A 25,134-nucleotide genomic window follows, 5' to 3' on the forward strand; every position below is an offset into this window, starting at 1 on the left:
AAAGAGCTCTGTGGCAAGGCAGCAACTCTCGGTTGCTCTCTGTTCACCTTGAAGAGGGAGTACAACAGCTGTTTGTGTTCACGAGACAGATGATCTATGCAGACAAGAAAAGTAGCACCATGGCTGAAGCCTGTGCTTCCAAGTCGAAGACCATGAAGAGAGTCTTTTATCTGTCTCCCTCCATATGCAGACAGCTTATGCCAACACTGCCTCTGTCCCAACTACTTGCCGCATCTAGTGCGCCACCCCACACTAAAGAACCACCCATCGCCACTCAAACATGGTTGGGAGCGTATAGGTTATAGCATATAGCTTCCCCGGGTCCTGTATTCCCCGGTCTTTGTATGGGACTGAGGAACTACCGACCCTTTTTCTCAAAAGTGTCCCATGTTCCCCGCATTGTATGGCCCAGGATGCTTCACATGCATATCTCTTGCACGAACGGTTGCCATGCGTATTTCATGTCAAGTTTGCGAACAGTGGCAGCCTAACCCTAACCGTAACTCTAACAACAACCCTCGCTAGTCATGCGGCAGCAGTCTACTTGGAAGCAGCAGGAATAGAACCCCTTTTTGAAAAAAGGGTTCTAAGTTCCCCGGTGGCGGGGGGGGACATAGGACTCGGGGAACATAGCTCCCGGGCAACATAGGGGTGACCCTGGGAGCTCATACACTGATGATTTTCCTTTTTCATAGAACCTTGAGTTGGCATCATGGCATTGTGCAGCTACACTGTTTTACAGGCTATCTGCCATCTCTTCTGTCAAAATGTCACAGAAGAGGACTGTCTCGTTGTCTCTCTTAATGCATAGCATGCCAGGAAGCTGCCGTAGACATAGGTATCAGCTGCATCAATAACAACAGGGCCACTACAACCTGACTGTCATTGACCATCATTAACAGTGAAGAGCTTCAGACTGCTCAATGGTGTAGTCTTTTTCTTGTTTTTGACACTACACAATAAAATTTTGAAAGACTTGGCAGATGGGAACTTGTCAATTTCATGTGTATGTGCATTACCATGTATGCGCAGGTCTCGTTCGTCTTCTTTTGTTAAGTATGATGTATCGTAGGGATCATTGGCACCGATGATACTGGGAGCATGAGAAGGCAAGGATGATGGATGACAGTTTTTGGGCATAGCCCAAGCTACTTGTATAGGGTGCCATCCTGTGTCTGCTAATCTTCTGCTGATGGGGTTCCCATCCTCCAGATCATGCCTATGTCAATTAGAGCAAGATAGGATTCTTAAATCAAAACAGGGTGGAGGGAGATCTTCGAGATGAGCTTGCTCTTCTGCGTCTTCCTGTATGTGCCATTGGGGTTGAATAAGACCACACATTCCTCAACAACACGGTGTTCTTGCAGCTCGGGGAGCTTCACAAACTGACTGTCTTCAATCAAGTTGATCACTGCTGTGAGCACACTTCTTCCATTTCAGCAGCTCTTGCCTCGAGTTCCTCAACGGGCTTCTCTGTGCAAGAATGCTTGGAAAATGTGAAACGTGAAGGGGTTTTCCTTCTAGATGAGTGGTTCTCAACCTGTGGGTCAAGACCCCCTGTTTTGGGGGGGGTGGGGTCATGATGTAAGGACTCTCAAAGTGAAAGACCATCACTGCATCCAAAGTAATCATCAAACAATGCTAAAATATTGGCCAAATTGTCAAACAATAGCCTACTAAAAAAAGACACATTGTTAAAATAGCCCATCTACAAGCCCACTACGCCTCCCAATGTGAGGAATTCTGGGCTTGTAGATCAGATATTCTCTCAATATCTTTACATGAGAAATACAGTCACACAAATTGGGAGGTTCCCAGTCCAAATATGATAATTTTGGGCGGTGACGGCCTAAAAAGGTCGAAAATAACGGTTCTAGATGGCGGCCATCTTGAATTTCGCTGTCAAAACGAAGTTTTATAACCAAAATGATGTCAGATTTGGAATCCTCATGGTTGACTCATATGAAAAAGTGCCTTCATACATGATTCTAGGTCATTCAGATCAAAAGTTATTTTTTAGAGATGCCGCCGGACGCCATTTTGAATTTGGCTCTCTAGCAAAAAAGCCCGGGATTTTTGCGAGGGACATGGGGGCTAAATCTTTTCTAAAGGGTCCATAGAGGTCAAATCAATCATCAAAACATTGTTGCCAGAGGTTGGTCACGGAACCTCCATTTATGACTGTACTAATCTGTTGTTGTGGGATTCTGCGTTCTGGGGGGCGGGGGGCTAGGGGATAGAATGTTGCGCGTTGAGAAGTGGTTGCCTAGAGTTACAGGTGGGGGATGTTTTGCTGCCTGTTTTTATGCGCCGCTGTTTTGGCGAGTTAATAAACCTGCCTGAGGAATAGCACCCGTTCACCTCATTCTTCCAGCCATCGGAAACGCTACAATACAATGACTGTGGCTGCCTGCGCTCTAGGAAGGAATGTAGATGAAGGAAATGTTTCACACCGGACGCTATTTAACGGAACACTTACAATGTGGCGTGTGTGAAGATTGACCAAAAAAACGCTGCTTCCCATTGTTCAGTAGCTTACCTCGATATACCATATTTTCTGCAATGGAATGCGATGTATTAGATGCTCTTGAACAACTAGGGTAAGCATGAAAAGATGCATGTGCCGAGTTGCATTTGTCTTTCTCGAAGCTAACCACTTGCTAGCTGGTGGTGATGAATGGAGCCTGACATAGCTGTCGGTAGCCTACTGTTGTGCAAGCTTTTGTTTTGACGTTTGGTAAAGTGACAGCAGCAGCACACCACTGTTTGTTACCCCAGAATGCATTTGTCTAATTATGAATGTGTCTACGTACTCAGGTTAAGTATGATGCCCGCTATAGCCAGATACATGTTGCTTACATCTGTTTTCATTTCCCTCCAGGTATGAGGGACCTGTCCTGGATGAGAAAGCTCTGTCAGCTGCATCGGAGGATGGGTTGTCGTCATCAGACTATGTGAAGTTGTGCGTTTGGCTGATTTCCAAACTGAATCCCTCTCTAGAAAAAGAACCCCTAATATCACGTGAGTCTTTTGTCCCAAAATCATTTTTTAACATGTTTAATATTATTAAAATGTAATGATGTAGTTATTATTAATTAATGGACTATGGTGTTGCCCTCACAGCCAAAATTGTCCCATGTATGTTTTTCCTAATATCACGTGAGTCAACCAGGAGGGCGCCATGCAACAGCAAAAAAATAAAAAATATTTTTGGAGACAACATTAACTCTCAATCAATATTGACCAGATGGAGATGGCTGTCACCTCGAAATTGCTGCGCTTCTGAAGGACATGTCCTGTCCCTACGATGGAGTTGTCTCCGGACTGACGTCAGGAAAGCTGAATACCAAGAAGGATGCTCTGAAACTTGTCTGTAAGTCTTTCACATACCAGCCTATGCACGACATTCGATGAGTTAAATGGGTAGCACGTTATTTTACAAGATGCTATTCTATTCCATGGCTCTAAAATGATAATGTCCACTTATTCAGTGTACCTGGCATCCGAGTTACAAGCTGCACAGATAGTGAACAGCAGGCCAGTCAAGCATGCAGAGAGGGAGGACAAAGACGCTCCAACTTCAGACATCCAAGCCATCTGCAAAACACTAAACATTTCACAAGACACAGAGGATGATGTCTTCCCCAGAATAGAGGAGAAGGTGAGTTCTACAGCTAAATGGTCTGCATTTATATTATGTAGTGCTTTTCCATTCCTTCAAGCACTCAGAGCGCTTTACATGCATGCCTCACATTCACACACTGGTGGCCGTGGTGTCCACACATGGTAATACCCTGCCACAAGGAGCAATATGGGGGACAGACTGAGCAAGGCTTGAAACTGCTACTTTTTGGTTACCCAACAGGCTCCTCTACCAACCGAGCTACCACCGCCTACGGTTTGCATGTATTTGCTGTAGTCATTGTTTGGCATATGTAACAATTGAATAATTCTGCATTTATGACACTGATTTCAGATTACAACTGTACTGAAAGACGTCCCAAATGGCCACGTTGGAAAAGCTGTGTTCAAACATTCCCTCGACAATGACCAGTGGGTAAGATGACTATAATTGAATCCGTGTTTCCAAGCGCACTACACATTAGATTATACTTATACGAGATGCTACAGGCATTACAATATAGCCAACATGTTTTTGTTCTATATATGTCTACATACAGTATGGGACAGTGGGAATTGGAAACTTGATTTCAATTCCTTTGTATGTCTAGTAAAGTGGCTTACTTTGAAATGAACTTGGACTTTGAACTGTATGAGCTCAATAAAATGTATTTGATGTCAACTTTTCCTGGGTGTCATCAGGCAAAGTTGGAGAAGATCAATGCACTCCTCTCCTCGGAGTATCAGTGTCGTCGCAGGATGCTGATCAAGAGGCTGGACGTCACTGTGCAGTCCTTTGGCTGGTCAGACAGAGCAAAGGTACGGACAGATTTTTTATTTTTTATGGAGAAGGATGCCTGTTTGCAGTCAAGCCTTTGTGATGTTCATGGCCAAGGACAGCAGAATCAAGACAAAGACGGCTACTCATTGACAAGACCCAGGGATGACCAGAGCACTCCGAATGCGTATTTTTTACAAGATATTTCTATTTTTGTGCACAACTTTAGATGCATAAACAGTAAATACTATAAATGTATAATTTGCAGTGAAATGAGGGTTCTTCACAAACAGAAAAAGCAAGTGACAAAGTTCTGTTCATAAAGAGGTACAAATGTCTGTAACACAGATGATATCTCTGAGTAGCTAAGACAGTTGGCACTTGGCTGATTTCCATACTGCTTGCATCAAATTTGTGAAATATTTCATTTTGCTGGAACCCCCGTCTGCCTTTCCTTCACTGTTATTACTTGATATGCATCAAACTGAGTTGCATGCAGACTTGGGTGATCTCTCAACCATTGTCCATAGATGTCCATACTTAACAAAACCGCACAGAATTTCTAATCATCTTGATATGTTTTGTCTTGGTCTAAGGTAAAAGTGGACAGCATGGCAAGGGCATACCAGCCCAAGCGGCACTCGTTACACCTGACGACCTCGGTGAGCCTGGCCCACCTCCTGGCCGCCAGAGAAGACATCTGCAACATGGTCAAGACCAGCAGCGGCTCCACACGAGAGAAGACCGCATGCGCCGTCAACAGGGTAGGTGTCTGGGGGCGCCGTGGTTCAATGGGCTAAGGTGTGAATACACTAATCTGGAGATCTGGGTTAGATTCTGACCCAAGACCATTCCCTGATATCTCTCGCCCTCTCTCTCTTCCGATAAAGGCGCAAATGCACAGGGTCGGTTTGCTTAATGTGCTCAACATGTGTACTCTGCAGTTTTGCTATCCCAAACTGTATGGGAAACTTAAATATCATGACTTAAAATTGCCGTTAAAAGGAGAATTCCAGCTCATTTCAACATGCACTTCTATTGGTCACGCTTCGTAATGTCTCTTCTTTTGAGTTAAAAAACATGTACCTGTATCAATGCAGCAGAAATCCTCTTCATTCATTCATTCATTTATTCAGAGTTTGAATTCCTTTTTCCTGATTTGTTTGGTTTTTGTTCCAGGTGCTGATGGGCCGGGTGCCCGATCGGGGCGGGCGTCCGGATGAGATCGAGCCACCCCCGCCTGAGATGCCCCCCTGGCAGAAGAGGCAGGACGGGGGAGGAGGCCGAGGAGGGAGAGGGGGCGGTGGATGGGGAGGAGGAGGAAGAGGGGGTGGATATGGAGGTGGAGGTTATGGTGCAGGAGGAGGCTATGGCGGGGGCGGAGGAGGAAGAGGTGGTGGCTGGGGAGGAGGAGGAGGATGGGGTGGTGGTGGGGGGAGTAAAGGTAACTGGAACCACGGTGGGGGAGGTGGAGGGAAGGGTTACTATGGGAAAGGGTATTAAGTTCTGTATAGTGTTTTAATTGTAGGCACGCTCAAACTCAGGATCGTTGTTGTGGCTGTCTTTGGGGGGGCGTCCAATACAAGTAATCAGATATAGTAGAGAAGATCGCACTCTTACTTATTCTTTTAAATAAAGTTGAATGCACCATGTCCAGGTTGCACAGATGCGAGGATGGCTTCACAGCGAAACGAGTCTTTGTAACCTGAACATGGTACATTATTAAACTTTCTAGTCAAGAGAATAAACAAGCAATGTGCTTTTTTTGTACTCTGTCCTATATAAAGAGCCCAAGTCATGATTCTGTCAGTAAAAAGGAATGGGAGTCAGGGCAGTGATAAGTAATTTTTCAATTCGCTGCATTTTTGATCTGAAGTAGTCTACCACGAGCTGGTTTGAGAGGGGTATATCTTGGGCTCTCTGTTTTGGTGCATTTTTTTAGTAGGTATTGCAAGTTACTTAAAGTATTTTTAAGGTGTGAAGTGATGATGAAATGTGAACATGAAATGATATGTCCAGCTTTTCTGTTAACTTTTGCCACATACATACACATTGATGAGTGTGCTTGTTTTTTATTTTATTTTTTAATTTTGGAAAGAGCTGGCATCAACTTAACATAGAAATTCCATAGTTTGGAAGCTAATGATTTTGATTTGTCGATTCTTTTGTAGGTGATTATCATGTATACATACCATACAAAGTGTGTCAGACGTCTTGGAAAGGTTTAATAAAATTAAATACAGCACAAATCCACTCATTTTTATCAATTCCAGATGATGGACTTAATTTAAAACCATTGATGGTATGCCATGCTTAGATAATGGGTCACAAATGACTTGTGCTTCTTCCACATGTTACTACTTGATAACAAAGGGTCATTGCGCTGTGTAGTTGCAGATTTCCAAAGTTTATGGGGCAGTGATTTTACACATTTCAGGCCACATTTAACAGGACTTCACCGTAAATAAATCATGGTGTGACTGAAGATGTCTGCCACAAGTCTTGTTAATTGAATTTCATTAATTGCATATCATGCTTGATTCAAAATCCTGACCAAAGCATTCATAGCAATATACTATGTTGTAAGATGGTCTTTATTTATTACAAATTAAGTCTTTGACATTAAATTTGGTCATCAGTACCATTCCTAACATGCTATGCAAGTTTTTCTTGTAATGGTAAATGCTTTAAGCTTCATTAAATATTTAAATATTCTGAGTCACAGTCAAATAGACTTGAAATGTTCATTCTGTTCAGGTAGGGTGACCAGATTTTTGTTGTCTAAAACCGGGACACTTCGTGAGTGACTGAAGGACAATATTTGGCGGGCGGGTCTGGGGGTCCTCCCCTAGGAAAATTTGTATTTTTTTAGATGCAATTTCCTGCATTCTAAGCAATTTTAGAGGTCGGAATGACAAATTGCAACTGACTCCTTCAGACTTTCTATACAACCGCTGGCTACCATTAATTGTGGCAGGTAAACATGTAATCTTTTCCAACTCCAAACCGGGACGTCTGGTCACCCTATGTTCAGGACAGGTACTGCCTCATCTGTAGCTGGTTAGTATGCAATACAGTATATATTGTAGTCCTCGTACATGTGTATGATGGGCAAATTAAAGGCATTTTCTTCTATTCTACATATTGTCCACTAGGTGGCAGGAAGGAGTCAGGAACCAATTCAAATAGTCAAATACAGAAAGACACAACTCGGATCATATCTGCAAATATTTATTTTTAGCAAAAGAAATCTAAAATTTGTTTACAGTAGAACACCATTTCTGGATACGTTTGTACACTGTTTTCCCATCACTCCAGTGATGTTTAAAGCTCAGGATGTCTTGTAACAGAATCATAATATCAGTTCATTACACCATAAGGGCAATTCACAGAGGACGATCTCTGTTAATGTTTGATAATGGTGCCAACTTACAAAAAAAATCAAAAAAAAAATCTGAATTAACTGAAACAAAGTAAAAAGGTTTGTCTTTTTTCTTTCTTCAGATATCATAACTTCCTCCTGAGGGTAATAATCCAAAACATTGCAGCCTTACCATCAGCAAATTAATAACAAGGTTGATATTCAGTAAGACTTGATTCAAAATCCTGACCAAAGCTTTCATAGCAGTGTACAATATTGTAGGATGGTCCTCTTAGATAATCTCTTCCAAATCATCCAGTTTAATTCTTGGACTTCAAGCTGTCCTTTTTTTCCAGTTTCATGATGTCTTATGACAAGCAGAAAAACTGTCCACTTCCACTTGTTCCAGACAATATTAATTTAAGGGTTAGTGTTGTATCTAAGGTGGTGCCATTTGGGATGCACCTTGATTGTTATACAGTAATTACACATCCAACTGTGTATCAACTTCATTGCGATCAGAAGGCTTTGCTTTTCATCCTTCAATCTATACTTCTATTACAATGGCTTAAATATGAATAGCATGACAGCTGATGGATACATGCACAGTTTTTCTGCTGTTAGTGGCGAATTAACATAGTTTCAGCTCGTCTGCCCTTGCCAGATTAAAGCTCTTGCCTAATAAATGTTCCTTCCACCCACATTGCGTCTGGGCCAGGCATTTTGGGAGGGCATCTTGTTATCAGAGGACCGGCCAATCAGCGAATGTGGCAGGGGGACCACACATTGAAACGGAGTACACTCCGCCCATCAGTAATCGTTTTTCTTTCATGACCATAGGTCAGCAATTGGAAAAGGAGACATGCATTTAAATGTCCCTCCAGTAAACGTTTCTTAATTTGGCCATTCTAGACCCACTGTACAAATTAAATTAGTATGAGAGGATGGTAATGGTGTGTTCAGGGGGCCCAAACTGTCTCATGCCAGCAACACTGCACGTCATGGCAGCGGCGGGACTCTAACACGCAACTCATTGCTCAATTTTTTTTTTTTTAAAGCAAGTTCAAACACAAGGGACTTAGCTTATCACCTGCCTGATGTAGTAAGGCTTGCACTGCAAAGATGCATGCGCACCAAAATAATCTGAAGCATCAATTTATGCATTAACAGGTTTTCATGCACACTCATTGTACATCCCATTTAACGTGGAAGTCAGTGCATATGCACTTTTCAACTCAAGTCATCAAGTCTCCAAATCCAAACATTTCAGCTAAAAGCTATATGTAGCTTTTCTGTGCATAAGCAAGCTTTGTACAAAACGCCTTAGAAGTGAAAAAATTATCTAGGTTAGGATCATTTCCAAGCTGCACAGCAATGGTTAGCAGCTCACAACTTGCTCATTTGGATAACCTGGACCTGGATGAATGAGACTGCTCGCGCGCACCATCTCTGCCTGTTCACCCCCATAAGAGCACCATGGCGATTGCCCACTGCATCCTGTGTTAAGCTTTACATCAAGCAGTGTTAGAAGCAGTGTTAAAACCAAACCCTGAATCCAAAGCACATCCTTGGAATTTGACAGTAGAGTTAGCAGTGTTTACTTCTTCATATGATATGATGCAATACATGAGAATGATGCAGTTGTAGTTGGGGGAGGGGGGGCATCTTGATAATAAATGATTGTCATTCACAATCTTTTGTTTGTGCAAGAATACATTACATTTGCTAATAAAATGGGGCAAGGGAACATAGGCACTTTTTTCTGACACCAAGATAGCAAGTGAATCATACAAGAGTATACACTAGTTTCACCTTAGTCTCACTTCAGCTTGTGCTTTTAGATATCTATATAGACATAACGAACCAATACTTGGTTTTCCCCTGTGAACCGTGATGACAACGTAGATGTCAGCAAGTTCATCCAGGTAACACATGGTCATATGCAGTAGAGTACACAACCCAGTGTGACCACGGGTGGTTTGCAGATTATTAATTTAGTTCTGAACGTAAACTGATGTAGGAGGAAGGGGAACCAGCACCATTTTAGCCGGCCTGAAAACGGTGAGTGTGGCACAGGTGATATGGATACAAAAGTGGCTTCTTACGCAGCCTCAACCCCCTTCAATACCAAATCCATGCAGTAGTAGTGTATGTTTTGGACATATTGGCGTCATACCATAGCCACTGCACCACAGCAGGTCAAGTGTCTTTCTCTTGAATATATACAAGTATATATGCTCTGCAGTCAAGTCTCTTTGGTGAATATGGATTCTAGTTGATGGAACCTAGTGTATGGCCAAAAATGTGATGCGTCTAAAAAATATCCTACCTTTCCAAAAAATATATATATACTCTTTGGTTATGTCCAAGAGCACTACATCATCATAAAAATGTTCTCACGCCATTCAATCAAAGTATCACAGCTTTACAAATTAGCATTTGTAAAAAATATATATTATTATTTTAAATGAATGCAATACTTTGTTTTGGATGTCCAATTAATAATTGGAAGCTTTGTTCTAGTTTTCAAAAAAGAAAAAAAAGAAAAACGAACAAAAACAAAAAAAGACATAACCTGCACAGCAAGCCCTGCTACACGAGTCGAGGGCAGTCCTCTCTGCTTCAAACAGACCAAAAAAAAATGCACACAAATAAATCATAATAAAATCATAAATCTCAGCTTCCTCTCGCATCGTCATCTAAAATATATACACACATCCTTCATCTGCACCGTTATTACAAAGTCAAAAAAACAAACAAAACAAAAAAGTTCTTCAATCTGCACTATTAGGCATCAAACATGATATGAAATCGAGAGCAACATTTTTTTGTGTGTCTGTTTTAAAAAGTGCTGCAGTCAATAGTGTTAATATACTTAATATCCAAATATAGATTTTTTTTTACCAACTGCAGCTTCAGCATGGTTTGATATATTTACAGCAAAAGTGTAAAAGTGCTTGGGGGTTTTGCAGCCATCATTGGTATAGTGTAAAACGCCCATACTGAAATCTCAATAATAATAATAATAATAATAACAAATATAAGAATAAGAGTAATAATACTGATATTTAAAAACAAAAGAAACAAAAAAAAATGGAGGGGGGGATGGATATGCGTCTATCCACGTGACACCCGAGTCTCATCTTCTGTGTTTTAATACTGAGAGGAAGAGCTGTGATCAAGGCCCTAAGGAGTTGGACTACGCCAGCATCTCCCCAATACTCCTCCTCACACATACAGCCCAACGCTGGCTTGGAGCGAACAGGCCTTGGCCAATCCTTGGACTCTTGAGGCCTAAGTGGGCATGTTGTCATGCCAGGCATCTGTGGGAGAGAGGGGGGTCGGGTGGGGTTGGTTGGTTGGCAGGTCCTCTGGATGAGAAAACAAGGCAGCACCACACAGCCCTATCCGCAGCCTAGGTAGCTCACCCTGCCTGTCCCATCGTGAGAGTGAGCCAGGACTGCTGACCACCTCAGATGAGTCTGGAGTTGCGGAGGAACTGGATGAGCACCTTGTAGATGAAGGTGTACTGGGAGACCGTCTGCACCATCATCATGCGCTGCTGACGAAGCATTGTCAGAACCGTCGGGACGTCCAGCATCTGGCAGAAACAAGAGGGGGGGAGAGAGAGAGAGAGAGAGAGAGGGAGGGAGAGGGAGAAAGAGAGGGAGAGGGAGAGAGAGAGAGAGAGTCAGGGTTAATGCATGGCCTCGGTACTTCAAGGTTTCAGTGTTCTACCCAAGAACAGGCTGGCTGCCAGACCACTTTTGACAGGGTGGTTAGCACATTTTGTCTAACGGCCGCCAAAAAAAAAAAAAGCCTTTTGTAACAAAGACAGGGTCATAAAATGTTATTCATCCTCATCATACTGTGAGACTATGCATGGCCTAAGTGGAGAGTGGCAATATAATAATAATTCATTATTATAAACAAGGAGAAAGGTCCACAAAGTTATCTGGATGTCTTGGACAATGCTTCTCCACAGCCAGAAAGGGGAAGCCATGAGAGAGAGGGGGAGAGATGGAGGAGGTGTGGGGGGGGGGTTGTCAGGGTTAATGTATGGCCTTGTTTCAGGTTTCAGTGTTCTACCCAAGAACAGGCTGGCTGTTGTAACACTTGACTGGGTGGTTAGCACATTTTGTCTTACAGCCACCAACAAAAATGACCAACATTGTTGACCACAACATTTGCACCAGTTTTGCCTTCATAACAGTTGTAGTCTTAAGTGTACGGAATTCATGATTACGCATGCGCACACGCCTTTGAGTTGTGATGTGTGAAGACAGAGGTGGTGCAAGCGTTGTGCTCCATTCCCCATCAAAAATGTATGATTTCATTACCATTTTTTAATCTTTTCTTTCACTCATTGTTAGTGTTAGCATTGTTCGTGTGCCACTGTGTCAATGCCACACATCACACAGTCACCATTAGTTTTTTTGTTTTGTTTTTTTAAGCGAGTGTATACAGTGTGCGTGTTCGAATGGTGAAAAACGCTATTTCTACCTAAACCAATGCTCGCTTAGAGTTGTATAACTTTGGAATGGAATATGCTAGGAGGATACAGTTTGGACATACAGAAAGCTTTCGAACAAGGCCTGTCATGTGTCTGTAGGTTTAAGACAAAATATTCGGTGGCTGTTCAAAAAATGACAAAATTGATGAAATTGGCTGGGAGTCTACAGCTAAAATTCCAAAAAAACGCCTGGTATTCAATGTGTTAAAAAAAAACAAAAACAAAAACAGAGGGAGTGTATGCAGTGTGCGTGTTGTTCTGCGTACCTCGTTGTGTTCCAGACAGGCGATCATGATCTCCGACAGGATGACCACTCCCGTGCGGCCCACCCCCGCGCTACAGTGCACCAGCACAGGCAGGTTGGTGACGTTCTTTGGGTCGCTGGTGCTGTTGGTGTGTCTCCGCACAGACTGGATCTCCTCTAGGTAGGCTGAGGAGGGGGACGACACAGGAAGGGAGGAGGGAGCAGAGGAAGGGAGGAAAAGAAGGGAGGACGGAGGAGAGGAGAAGAAAGCGGAGGGAAGAGAAGAAAAGGAGGAGGGAGGAGGAAAGAAGGAAGGAAGGAAGTGGGTTGGTTAGAGCGTCTTCTGGAACACACTGCTGGCACAGGAAGAAGTGAAGTGACCGGCTTTGATAATGTTCTCCACCACAGGCTGGCCTGCCAGAATTACACAGCGAGTGCTGAGGCTGAAAACAACACCAGTAGTTTTGTCCTCTTGGGTTGTCCCACAGGTTTGGAACCATTGTGTCTTCTCAAGCAAACCTTAGTACCTATATACTATATCCTCCTCCAAACTTAACCCAATCTATAGCCTATGGAGGTAAAGCTGAATTCAGTACTGCCTTTCTCCCTTTCAACAAGTTGATGAACCTGGAACAAATGTAACATTTTATGGCTTTTAAAAAAACCTTCAGTGCTGCTTCAAACAGATCCATTGAGTTCTGTCGCCTCACCATCCACTTTCAGTGAATATTCATTTGAACATTTCAGAGGCTCAGGATAATACATTTGAATTCTACAGAATTTCCAAAATGTGTTTCAGCAAAACAAAACTGTTCAGTTAACATGGCTGCACATCTCTTGTGTATCAAAACGTTGTTGACCTTAACCACCACACTACAAGTAGCAGTAATTAGTTGTGGTCCTACACAAGAGCGATAACGCCCTTCAGGGACCTCTAAACACTGCCAAAAGTCCCTGTGACACTGACCAAAGCCTGCCAACCGTGTTTACTACTCTGGCAGCACAGGGTTGTGACAGATTATTTGATAACTGTACTGGGTGGCAGGTCCCAAACACAACACAGACAACCACAATCACCATACTAGTAACCAGCAGTAATTAGCAACAGGAATAACAGTAGCTGCAGTGCTAGTAACAGTAACAACGAGTAACAGTAATGGCATACAAATTGTATCAGTAGTAATAGTAACAGCAGGACTTCGTAATGTTAACAACATTCAATCAGATACTATTGGGCAGCAAATATACATGCCATTCTCTATTGGGTTCACTGCCACTATGGCCTCAGTGACTGGGTTCCAACATGGGTACATCTGGAGGCGGCCTCATGCAGACCAGCATCCCTTAGAGCACTAGCCTGTGCCCCACTCTCTATGCCCTTGTCTGGTTTCACTCAAAACCCTGTAGTAGGTCAAACTCTGCGTATTTGGAAACAGTTTAAGCGCAGTTATGGCATTCAAGCAGTCTCCATACTGTCTCCCTGTAACAACAACCCATTCTTCCCCCCTTCACTATGCGATAATGCATTTGGAGTGTGGCAAAAAAATGTATTTCCATATTTAAGGACCTATACATAGACAACACATTTGCCTCTTTCAACCAGCTGTCCTTGACTTTTCATCTTCCCAAATCCCACCTTTTCAGGTACTTTCAGATTCGAGACTTTACTAGGAAAAACTTTGTTGACTTCCCTTCCCTTCCAAATGAAACTTTGTTAGATTGCATACTGAAAACAAATCCCTCCAATAAAGGCACAGTTTCCCGTATATACGTCTCAATTATAGGCTCTACGTCCTCTGACGATACAACTCTACGACAACAGTGGGAGGCAGATTTGGGGTACACCCTTGATGATGAAGACTGGGTTGAAGTTTTAAGAAAGATTCACTCTTCATCCATCTGTGCTCGCCATGGTCTCATACAGCTCAAGTTCACTCACAGAGTTTACTGGACCAAAGTCAGGCTCTCCAAAATAAAACCAGAGATTGACCCCATCTGTGATAAATGTAGACAGGCCCCGGCTACTTTGATGCATATGTTTTGGTGGTGCCCCAAGTTGCTTCCCTTTTGGTCGTCCATATTTCGATTAATCTCTGAGGCCTTCCACAAGACTATAGACCCTTCTCCTCTAATTGCTCTCTTTGGTCTACCCCCCAGTAATGTTTGCCTTTCCAAGGCCAAGAAGGACGCCCTTGCCTTTGCTTCCGTAGTGGCTAAAAAGGCCATTCTTCAGACCTGGAAATCCCCACATGCCCCCTCCTATGTACATTGGATGAGGGACCTACTGAATTGTTTACATCTTGAAAAAATCAGATTCACAAGACAAAATAACGCCGCCAAATTTGACAACACCTGGGGTCCATTCATGTCCCTCTTCTCCTCTCTTGACTCCTCTGAACTCTCTCCTCTATTGACTCCCTAAGCCTAACTCCCACCTTGTCTTGTACTTGTGTAACCCTGCTCTAAAATCCAGAGATCCCCCCCCCATCCTTCCCTCAATGTTCCCTATTTGTTTTTTTTTGTTTTTTGTTTTGTTTTTTTGTATATATATTGTTTATATGTTATTATTGTTTTATTACTGTTTGATTTTGTGCTTGTTTTGTTTTTTCTCTTTATATTATTTGTACGTGATTATTGCAGTTCTCCATTCAGCTTTGCTATTTACTGTGGGTATGGGCTGGGGGGGTGGATTTCTCGTGTTACATTTCCAGTGGCATTGTATACAACCTCTTGAAAAGATAAAATAAAAACAGAGTTGGGAAAAAACAACAACATTCAATCAGCATGTTACTGGGTGTCAGCCCTTGAAATCCTCGGGGCATCCGTGGTCGGTAACAGTAATACAGCTTGTGCTCTCAACTAGGCACAGCAATTAAACTAAAAGTAGTACAAGTTCTCGTAAATCGGCAGATCACTGCATCACCGTATTCAGATTGATTTGCGACACAATATTTCTGTACTCACAAGTCACAACCAAAGCCTTTACTGTGTACAAAACATGTGTAATAATGTGATGATCACCCATGCATGTGCGAAGAACCCAGTTCAAAGGTTCTGGTGATCAGACATGCTCACAAAGGAAGTCCATGAAGTCCTCGGGGTCGATAATAGTCAACAGTAGTACAAGTAGCAGCAATATTAATAGTAACAGTAATGAGTACTACTTTTAGCCACAGCAGTAACATTACATTATTACACTACATTGCTTTTGGCAGACGCTTTATAACCAAAGAGACTTTCAAAGGAGGTAACAGTAACAGTAATAGTACAACAGTAACAGTAATATCTCAGGTCATACTCAGAGGAAGCCAAGCCATTGAAGTCCTCTGGGCAGCCGTGATCGGCATTGGCATAGTACTAATAATAACAGCACTACCACTAACAGTAATGAGTACTAGTTTTAGCCACAGCAGCCAGTAACAGAGTGGTAACTTACAGAGGAAGCCCTTGAAGTCTTCTGGGCAGCCGTGGTCTGGCCAGTCGGTGTACTGCAGGTGCCAGACGGTGCGCTCCTGGCCCGTCAGCAGGTGCTTGATCTTCAGGCCCGTGGTGGCGTAGCAGCCCGAGTCCGTGCGGAAGCGCGTGGTGATCTTGAAGCGGCCGTACGTCACCGTGTTGTGGCGCGAGCCCAGGCGGGGCCAGTAGCGGAAACTCTTCTCACGACCGCCCTCCTGTGGTCGTGTGAGTGTGTGTGTGTGTGTGTGCGGGTGTTGGGGGTTGAGTGAGGGGAATATCACAATGGTCAGAGAGGGACAATAACATTGGGCAGCTCTGTGACTTGAAGGCAATTTACCTAATCATATACAAACGTGTATGAACGCTTGAAAACACTGTTGATGCAAAAGCTTCTTAATGATTCACAATACTTACAGTTAATTATTTACAAAGCGTTACCATTTGGTGACAGTCCATGAAGTAAAAGTACAAGTTGGTGACAACATCATGAAGTATCCCAGATCTCAAAACAGAGTTTTGATAGATAGGATATGTAAAATGCATTAACCTTGACATTCTTAAAATGAAAAAGTAAAAAAAAAAAAAAAATCACACACGACCACATTGTGATTTTGACTCTCGAAGCTGAACATCCGAGGAGAAAGCAGACAGACATACGCACCTCCTCAGCGGTAACCATGGCGATGATGGCCACGCCCGCCTCCCACACCATCTGCCAGAAGTCCTGGCACGTGTTGTTGAGGGGGCCCTGAGACGCGATGTAGCTCCACTCATCTCCACCCACCGTTATCTAAGGAGAGAGGAGGAGCCAGGGGAAGCACAACACACACCAGTCAGTACAAGAAGGGAAACAGGGAAGTCCCCACAAGCCCAAACACACACGATGAACCCAGATTACACACACACAGACACAGACACAGACAGACACACACACACAGAAACACACACGCCCCATTTCAGATTGCCAGGTTCTAAAAATAGCCACAGGGCTTCCAAAAGCGAGAAGTTGTGAGCATCATGGGTCTGGAATGAGGACCAGTGGCTTTGCTTTCCTGACTGAAATCCACCCCAAGGGCTACAGTCAGTCAATACACTTCTCTCTGGCTTTATCTCGAATTCTTTCACCAACAGGCACAGAGTCATGTGAAAGATAACCAAATGTAAAGAAATAACACTACGGGTTATCTACGTCTGAGCTAGCGTTTGCCTGACCCATATTTCCCCTCTATGCCCAATGAGTAACTATACTCTATAGAATAAACCTACTTCTTGAAACTGTATAAAAGAAAACTTGGATACAATCCATTTCTGAACTCACACCCAACACGAGTGGGCTCACCCTGATGAGACATGCATGTAAAAAATACCTTTCATGAACTCCCTCTGATGAACGAAAACACACAGTGAGTGTGTGTGTGTGTGTGTGTGTGTGTGTGTGTGTGTGTGTGTGTGTGTGTGCGCGCGTGCGTGTCTGTGCGCGCGTGCGTGCGTGTCTGTGCGCGCGCGTGTCTGTGTGACAGGCATTGATGTAGCCCGTGTTGTTTTCGGTGTGTGTGTGTGTGTGTGTGTGTGTGTGTGTGTGTGCCCTACTCACCCTGATGTGAGAGGCGTTGATGTAGCCCGTGTTGTTCTCCTTGGTGTGTGTGTGTGTGTGTGTGTGTGTGTGTGTGTGTGTGTGTGCGTGTGTGCGTGCGTGCGTGCGTGCGTGCGTGTGCCCTACTCACCCTGATGTGTGAGGCGTTGATGTAGCCTGTGTTGTTCTCCTTGGTGGGTACCAGCTCCACGCGCGTGTCGTCGTAGGGCAGCACGTCCTGGAAGCGGTTCCTCTCACCGTTCTCAGGCAGCAAGGCGATGGAGCACTCGCACTCCTTGCGGCGCTTATCCACCGAGTCGTACTCGCTCAGCACCAGACCCTGCTCCATACGCTGCTCCAGCAGCTTACACTGTAGAGGGCACACCACAGATGAGGAGGGGAATGGGGGGGAGAGAGGAAGACAAGAGGTCAAGATTATTACATGGCATATTACAAAATACAGCGTGGTGTTTATGACAATTTTCTACTGTGCCCTGCTCAAACAGCTTACACCACGGTGGGGAGGGGAGTGGGGCAAGAGGAAGACAAGAGGTCAAGTTTATTCCCGTAGTATACTAGAAAATACAGCATGATTGTGCTTATGATTGAATATTTCGCACTGCTCCCTGCTCCACACACTGCTCCAACAGCTTACACTGGAGAGGAAATGGGGAGACAAGAAGAGGGGAGGAGGACAAGTGAAGTCTATGTATTTATAGCGTAAAAAAATGGCCTTCTGCTTATGATTGACAATTTACTACTGCACCCAGCTCCAACAGCTTACACTGTAGCGGGGCAGGGAGGAGAATGAGAGAGAGAGAAGAGGTCACGTTTACTTGCATAGTGTATTATAATATAAAATATGCCACATATGCCATAATGCTTATGATTGACAGTTTAACACTTCGCCCTGCCCCACACACTGCGCCAGAAGCTTACACTGCAGCAGGAGAGAGGGAGAGTAAAGGTCAAGTCAACAACATGCATACCGTATGCATTTAAAAAATATGGCATACTGCTCATGATTGACAATATAATACTACGCCCAGCTCCACACACTGCTCCAGCAGCAGGGAGAGGAGGGGAGAGAAAGAGAGGACTAGACCAGGATTTTTACATAGTATACAGGGCTTGACACTGGCACTAGCCAACCGGCCAAATGCAGGAAAAACTTGTCTGTGGCTAGTACTACTTTCAGTGTCACTAGCCAATTTGGCTGGCAGCATATTCCTTGGTAGCATGGGCATCATAGCCTTTATGCTGCCGTTTGCCAATTGTTTTTATTTAAGTTCAAGAAAAAGCTCAGTAATTCAGTTTCTATTTGCTTGATATACTTCCATGTAGAAAGGTATACACTCATCTTGCTTTAGCACCTCATCTTCTGAGGTTAGACGTACACGTATCATGATAAAGGAACAAAATACGATAGAAAGTCAGTGGCTAGTGGAATACCTGAATGGCTAGTGACTCGGGAAAACCACTAGCCACAGTGGCCGGTGGATGGAAAAGTTAATGTCAAGCCCCGATAGTATATTATAAAATACAGTGTGGTGCTTATGAAAATACCATACTATTCCCTGCTCCAACAGCTTCCACCAGTCAGGAGGGGAGTGGGGCAAGAGGTCAAATTTATTTACGTAGTATACTACAGTGTATAAAATGCAGCATGTGGTTATGATTGAATATTCAACACTGCGCGTCCTGCTCCACACACTGCTCAAAAGTTTACACTGCTGTGGGAAATGGGGATTGAGGGAAGTCAAGTCAGTTCATCTAGACCAGTGATTCTCAAAGTGTGGTCCGGGGACCACTAGTGGTCCGCGACAGAGCTCAGGTGGTCCGCGAGGGGATTTCTAATTTTCCAAGATAAGCTAGCAGTAGGCTATATTTGTAACATTTTCATGTTTTCAACACAATGAGACAGGCTTAAAATGTGAATAAAAAGTAAGTGATCTGCATAAAAATTATCAGTGTCAAATTAGCATCCATCAACTGCCAATTCAGATGACAGGTGGTCCCCGATAATTTTTTGGGGGGACAAAGTGGTCCTCGGTCTGAAAAAGTTTGAGAAACACTGATCTAGACTATATTATGCAAAAAAAAAAGTCAAACTGATAATGATCGACAATTTACTGCTATGCCCCGCTCCACACGCTGCTTCAGCACTTTACAATGTAAGGGCTAGGAGATGAGAGAGAGAGGAATGTTCAGGTAAGTTCAGTGAAGTCCAGTCAATTTGGCTGGAAGAACCAGAAGAACAGAAGCTGATCCAGCAGTTTACATTGCAGGAGAGGAATGTCTAGGTAAGTTCATTAAAATCAAGTTAGCATTTTAAAAGTTAGCCAAATTGCTAAGGTCAGCGGACCTAAACCGTGTGCAAACACTCAAAAAGACAGAAAGCCAATGGACATGGTGCACGAGAAACAGAAGTTGCTTACAAAAACTGACATCATTTTTTGTTCAAATTTACCTTAGCTTAACAAAGGAGAGGGTGGAGCTGCATTTTATTCATACTACATAGTTGCTGCTCCAGATAATATGAGGTGGGTTGGGTTTGGGTTTGGGTTTGAAAAGAATGTTGCAGGAATATAGTCGCTTTCAGTTTCTGTAAACCGGAGGTTTTTCCTTCAGCTCATTTAAAATAAAAACCTATTGAGGGCAGAAGCTGCCCTTCAACTGACAAACCAACAGCACACATCACTTTTAGGCCTACTGCATTTGGTAAAGGTTTACTTGACTTTATTTAATGAAATGCCTATCTAATCTATGCACACACTGAGGTGTAAATGCACAGAAAAACTGAGCTGGCCAGGACAGCAGGTGTTTGGCAGCACTGCTCCATTAGCATGTGATGTGACGTGACGTGTCACTGGAACTGATGACTCAGCCACCCAGACTGCGAGGCAGGCACTCGGCTAAGCCCCATTTACAGATGGCCACCACCAACACCAAAGGAATAACAAACAGACCGATTGGCCATCGCAGCGCTACACTAAACCATCTCTCTTACTTTGCCCATATTCTCTATGAATTATATATATTTTAAATGATCAGGAAAGCATTATTACTTAAATGCCTAGAAGTATCAAAATATTTGCAAGTTATGATTTATCTACAGGGAACTAGTGGCTACATGTAGCTTGCGTCTGCCATCCATGTCAGACAACATGCATCACATCAGTTCCTATACAATACATTTGTCTGCAGTATGAATACCATCTCCAGTTAGTTGCCTTACCCTCTCGTCATTGGAAGCCCTCTCCGGCTCGTCCTTGGCCTCATCGTGTGCTAGGAAGCGAGCGGGCGCCAGGCCATTGAGCGTGCTCAGTTTGAGCTGGCCCATCTTCTTGGTGTCCGGGCGCGCGCCCCTCTTCATGCCCTTCATGAGGAACGAGGGAGGAAAGAGAGGGGGGTGGAGAGAAAGAAAGAAAGGGATAAGTGTCAGACAGAAAGTGATCCAACTGTTTGCACAAAACTCACAGCGTTCCTTGTTTTCAGTGAGTGAGTGAGTGAGAGTGCGTCTGTGATCGCTCAGGTGAGGCGGTTCTCAAAGCAGTGTCGTACCACTTCAAGGAGGAATGCGGCCAGTCTGGCCCAACAGGCTCGTCCACGGCTGCCCTCCAAGAGAACCGGTCTCCACTGAGCTTCCATTACCACGGCGACGGTACTCATAGGTTCACAGCCAGCACACATGATATCATGGCAGCCGGAGAGCAGAACTCAACACCAGCCCTCACAGACTAGACCCAGTCTGATTGCGAAGACAGGCTAGATCCGATCCCATCACCCTCCATTTATCCTCCAAAAGAATGCGGTCTTTACACCGTCTTGGCTGTTGACTTCAAGGGACTGTTGCAACACACTGACTGACCTGACTAACGCTACACTCTCTCTGCCCTCTCTCTTAAGCTCAATCAGCAGTACATGGCCTGCTTAACCTGCAAAAGGTTAGACAACATTAGCTCAGCCGGCACTTCACTAATGGATGAGTGCCTTCACTCCCAGATGAACCAAAATGACACTTGCCATGTTGTCCAATGTCACTCAAATGTCATCAGCACAGAGAAAAAAAACATGCTAGTGCTGCTGATTGCGAGTGGTCATTAGTCATAAGGCTAACCAGCAAATAGAATTCAGACCATTTTCACATTTGGAATATAAACAGGCAGAGCAGTGTCTTTTGATGTCCAGGGGCCTATACTACAAAGCTGGTTCAGGAGTAACCCAGGTTAAGTTAAGAGGTAAATCATCTAATAGAAGAGCCTGGAGTCCTGGGGCCTCATTTATCAAGCGTTCTTAGGCACAGATCTGTGCGTAAAGCGTGTGTGCGATCATTCCTGAGCAAAGTGTGGGATTTATGAACATGTACTTGAACGTAGAAATGTGCCTAAATCTACGCACACCTCAGACCATGCGTGCGAGTGGAAGAAACACGAAATTGCAAATAATATTGACCGTGCAAGCTACAGTTTGCTTTGAATGACAATGGAGTATGACAGTGTGCTATTTTACAGTGTTTTCGTTCATGTGCGTCTCCTTCTTTTACTTATTTTGAAACACGGTCCTCCTCCTGTCGAGAGCACCTCCACTTCTGCCCAGAAATGGTTCTATCTCCGCACTTCCCGCCAATGCTTCGACTGGCGCGTGTGTCCGCGTGTGTTCATGTGTGTCCGAACAGGGTGGCGCCTTCAAATTAATATGGCATTTGAATATATTTTAATACCGTATATGGTTACTTGGAGGCGTTTCGGGATGCTAATTACCCCGAATGCGCGCATGCACAGTGATTTGGAAGGTGTGGGATTTATCATGCAGACGTGTGCGTAGGAGCAGCCAACGCACGTTTGATAAATCCCGATTTTTCTGTACTTGCGAACATTCTAAATTTCACTCCTAAGACACAATTTAGAAGACATTCTACGAACTGATGATAAATGAGGCCCCTGGAGTTCTAAAGAAAATGAGGACTGCAGGCTCTTCTATTAGATGATTTCCCTCTTAACTTAACCTGGTTTACTCCTGAACCAGCTTTGTAGTATAGGCCCCTATCTTGGTCATGTCGTTTGATGTACATGGCCAATTTCAGGACAACCCTGCAATAATAAATAATAATAATAATAATAATTAGCCAGCTTTTTAACATCTACAACAATTGCTTCTCCTCTCTGAATGTGTTCCCTATGAGGAAGAAGCAATATGTTTATATTCTCCCTTGTAGACTTAACACAGACGTCCTAAAGTAAACCAATAGTCAACGTCATCCATGCAGACCTACGGATTAATTTCTCTGTGCTGCAAGTGCATTCGAGCAAGAACTTTCACTGTCTACAGCAGCAGACTGCCATCTCCAGGAGGCTTATCCACCCCACTGACGCCCCAAATGCTCCCATTAAGAACAGCATGAGGAAGGAAGGGGAAGTAGCCTCACTGCAGAGAGAGAGAGAGAGAGAGAGAGAGAGAGAGAGAGATAGAGATAGAGATAGAGATAGAGAGAGAGAGAGAGAGAGAGAGAGAGAGAGAGAGAGAGAGAGACTGCAAGAGAGAGAGAGGGGGAGAGTGCAAGATAGAGAGGGAGAGAGTGCAAGAGAGAGAGGGAGAGAGTGCAAGAGAGAGAGGGAGAGAGAGAGAGAGAGCGAGCGAGAGAGAGAGAGAGCGAGCGAGAGAGAGGGAGAGAGAACAAGAGAGAGGGAGAGACTGCAAGAGAGAGAGGGAGAGAGTGCAAGAGAGAGAGGGAGAGAGTGCAAGAGAGAGAGGGAGAGAGAGAGAGAGAGCGAGCGAGAGAGAGGGAGAGAGAACAAGAGAGAGGGAGAGACTGCAAGAGAGAGAGGGAGAGACTGCAAGAGAGAGAGGGAGAGAGAGAGAGCGGGGTCTCTGGGCTGAATCCAATCTAGTCTGCATTACACCATTATCTCCCATTAGACATTTGCCAGAGTTCTCTCCTCATCTCAGGGTTTCCCCTATACCAGCCCTTTATAGTTAAGGCGGCCACCACAACAACAAACACCTACCACTTGACCCACCCTCCTCCATGACTGAGGTAACCTGAAGCATGGTACCATCCCGTCGCACTGCTCCCCTCTGGGGTACCGTTTGGGGCTGCCCCCTTGCACGGGTAAGGCACAAATGCAATTTTGTTGTGTGCAGTGACCACTGTGTGCTGTGGCACAATGAGTTTCCCAGGTGGGATTGCATTCACAATAAGTCAAAACCTGAAAGCGAAAGTGAAATCACTTGTAGTCGCTTTACCACAATATTGTGCAAGTTACTTGGGAGGGTTGGGTTGCACATAATTTTTCATGAAACTCACTACAAACAGGCATATTCCCAGGCTGTCTGAAAGAAGCAGTTGTGAAACCCTTACTGAAAAAGAACAACCTGGATGCACTGGTACTAAACAACTATAGGCCCATATCCAATCTACCATTCATGGGTAAAATAATAGAGAAAATTGTTTTTAACCAATTAACTGCTTTTCTAATGTCTAATAGCTATTTTGATAAGTTTCAATCAGGTTTCCGTGCCTACCACAGCACTGAAACAGCTCTTATTAAAGTTATGAATGACATAAGATTGAATTCTGATGCTGGCAAATCATCCGTCTTGGTGCTACTCGATTTAAGTGCCGCTTTCGACACAGTTAATCATTCTATACTACTACATAGACTGGAACACTGGGTTGGCTTTACAGGCATAGTGATCAACTGGTTAAAATCGTACTTACAACAAAGAAGTTTTTTTGTCGCCATTGGAAGACATACCTCATCACCGATGTCTCTGAATTGTGGGGTCCCCCAGGGCTCCATTCTGGGACCACTACTGTTCAATCTGTATATGTTGCCACTGGGACACATTATCGAGAATAACTCCATAAATTACCATAGCTATGCGGATGATACCCAGCTCTACTTATCTATGTCCCCAAATGACTATACCCCCCTTGAATCACTCTATCATTGCATGGACCAAATTAACAAATGGATGTCTCACAATTTCCTCCAGCTGAACACAGATAAAACTGAAGTAATTATATTTGGGAAAAGAGAGGAGAGACAAAAGATTGCTACTATCCTTGAAACGAAGGGACTGAAAGCAAGGGAAACAGTTAAAAATCTTGGGGTCCTCATTGACAGTGACCTAAACTTCAACAATCACATGAAAGCTATTACTAAGTCTGCATTTTATCACATAAAAAACGTCTCTAAATTTAGGGGCCTGATGTCTAAACATGATCTGGAGAAGCTAATACATGCCTTCATTTCTAGTAAAGTTGATTACTGTAACTGTCTTTTTACTGGCCTCCCCAATAAGACCATTAAACAGCTTCAACTTGTACAAAACGCAGCTGCAAGGGTTCTTACAAAGACAAGGAAGTTCGACCACATTACTCCAATTTTAAGATCGCTGCATTGGCTCCCAGTAAGCTACAGAATTGATTTTAAGGCTATGCTACTTGTGTTTAAATCACTAAATGGAATGGGACCCACATATATACTGGATATGTTTCAGCTGTATGCACCAACTAGGTCACTAAGGTCAACGGAGAAGAATTTGCTGGTGATTCCAAAAGTCAAAACAAAGTGTGGAGAGG

General features: G+C 43.8%; 2 protein-coding genes across 4 annotated transcripts in view; one reads left to right on the top strand and one right to left on the bottom strand.

Moving 5' to 3' along the window:
* Positions 1-2,474: 2,474 nt before the first annotated feature.
* fam98b (family with sequence similarity 98 member B) lies at positions 2,475-6,650 on the top strand. Its single transcript, XM_063183562.1, has 8 exons — positions 2,475-2,600; positions 2,882-3,021; positions 3,248-3,373; positions 3,492-3,661; positions 3,977-4,057; positions 4,324-4,440; positions 4,996-5,163; positions 5,579-6,650. Exons 1-8 carry the CDS (start codon positions 2,563-2,565, stop codon positions 5,900-5,902), a joined length of 1,164 nt encoding a protein of 387 aa, XP_063039632.1. The 5' UTR covers positions 2,475-2,562; the 3' UTR covers positions 5,903-6,650.
* Positions 6,651-7,614: 964 nt separating this feature from the next.
* ptpn21 (protein tyrosine phosphatase non-receptor type 21) overlaps positions 7,615-25,134 on the bottom strand; it is a 41,861-nt gene continuing 24,341 nt past the window's right edge. For all 3 annotated transcript variants that reach the window (XM_063183559.1, XM_063183561.1, XM_063183558.1), the window contains 6 exons: positions 20,785-20,925; positions 17,698-17,916; positions 16,635-16,763; positions 15,954-16,188; positions 12,540-12,703; positions 7,615-11,361 (listed from right to left, as the gene is read on the bottom strand). In XM_063183559.1, the coding sequence (XP_063039629.1) occupies positions 11,233-11,361; positions 12,540-12,703; positions 15,954-16,188; positions 16,635-16,763; positions 17,698-17,916; positions 20,785-20,925 (1,017 nt within the window). In that variant the 3' untranslated portion in view covers positions 7,615-11,232. The remainder of the gene's footprint in view (positions 11,362-12,539; positions 12,704-15,953; positions 16,189-16,634; positions 16,764-17,697; positions 17,917-20,784; positions 20,926-25,134) is intronic.

The sequence above is a fragment of the Engraulis encrasicolus genome, chromosome 19 (assembly GCF_034702125.1).
Source record: "Engraulis encrasicolus isolate BLACKSEA-1 chromosome 19, IST_EnEncr_1.0, whole genome shotgun sequence".
NCBI classification, from domain to species: Eukaryota; Metazoa; Chordata; class Actinopteri; order Clupeiformes; family Engraulidae; genus Engraulis; species Engraulis encrasicolus.

What these genes read in the sequence shown, in the direction of transcription:
- fam98b (XM_063183562.1), top strand. Translation starts at nt 2,563, where the DNA reads ATGGAATGCGATGTATTAGATGCTCTTGAACAACTAGG. An exon ending in TCCCCAGAATAGAGGAGAAG is followed by an intron (nt 3,662 to 3,976) that starts GTGAGTTCTACA and finishes CACTGATTTCAG; the next exon opens with ATTACAACTGTACTGAAAGA. An exon ending in CCGCATGCGCCGTCAACAGG is followed by an intron (nt 5,164 to 5,578) that starts GTAGGTGTCTGG and finishes TTTTTGTTCCAG; the next exon opens with GTGCTGATGGGCCGGGTGCC.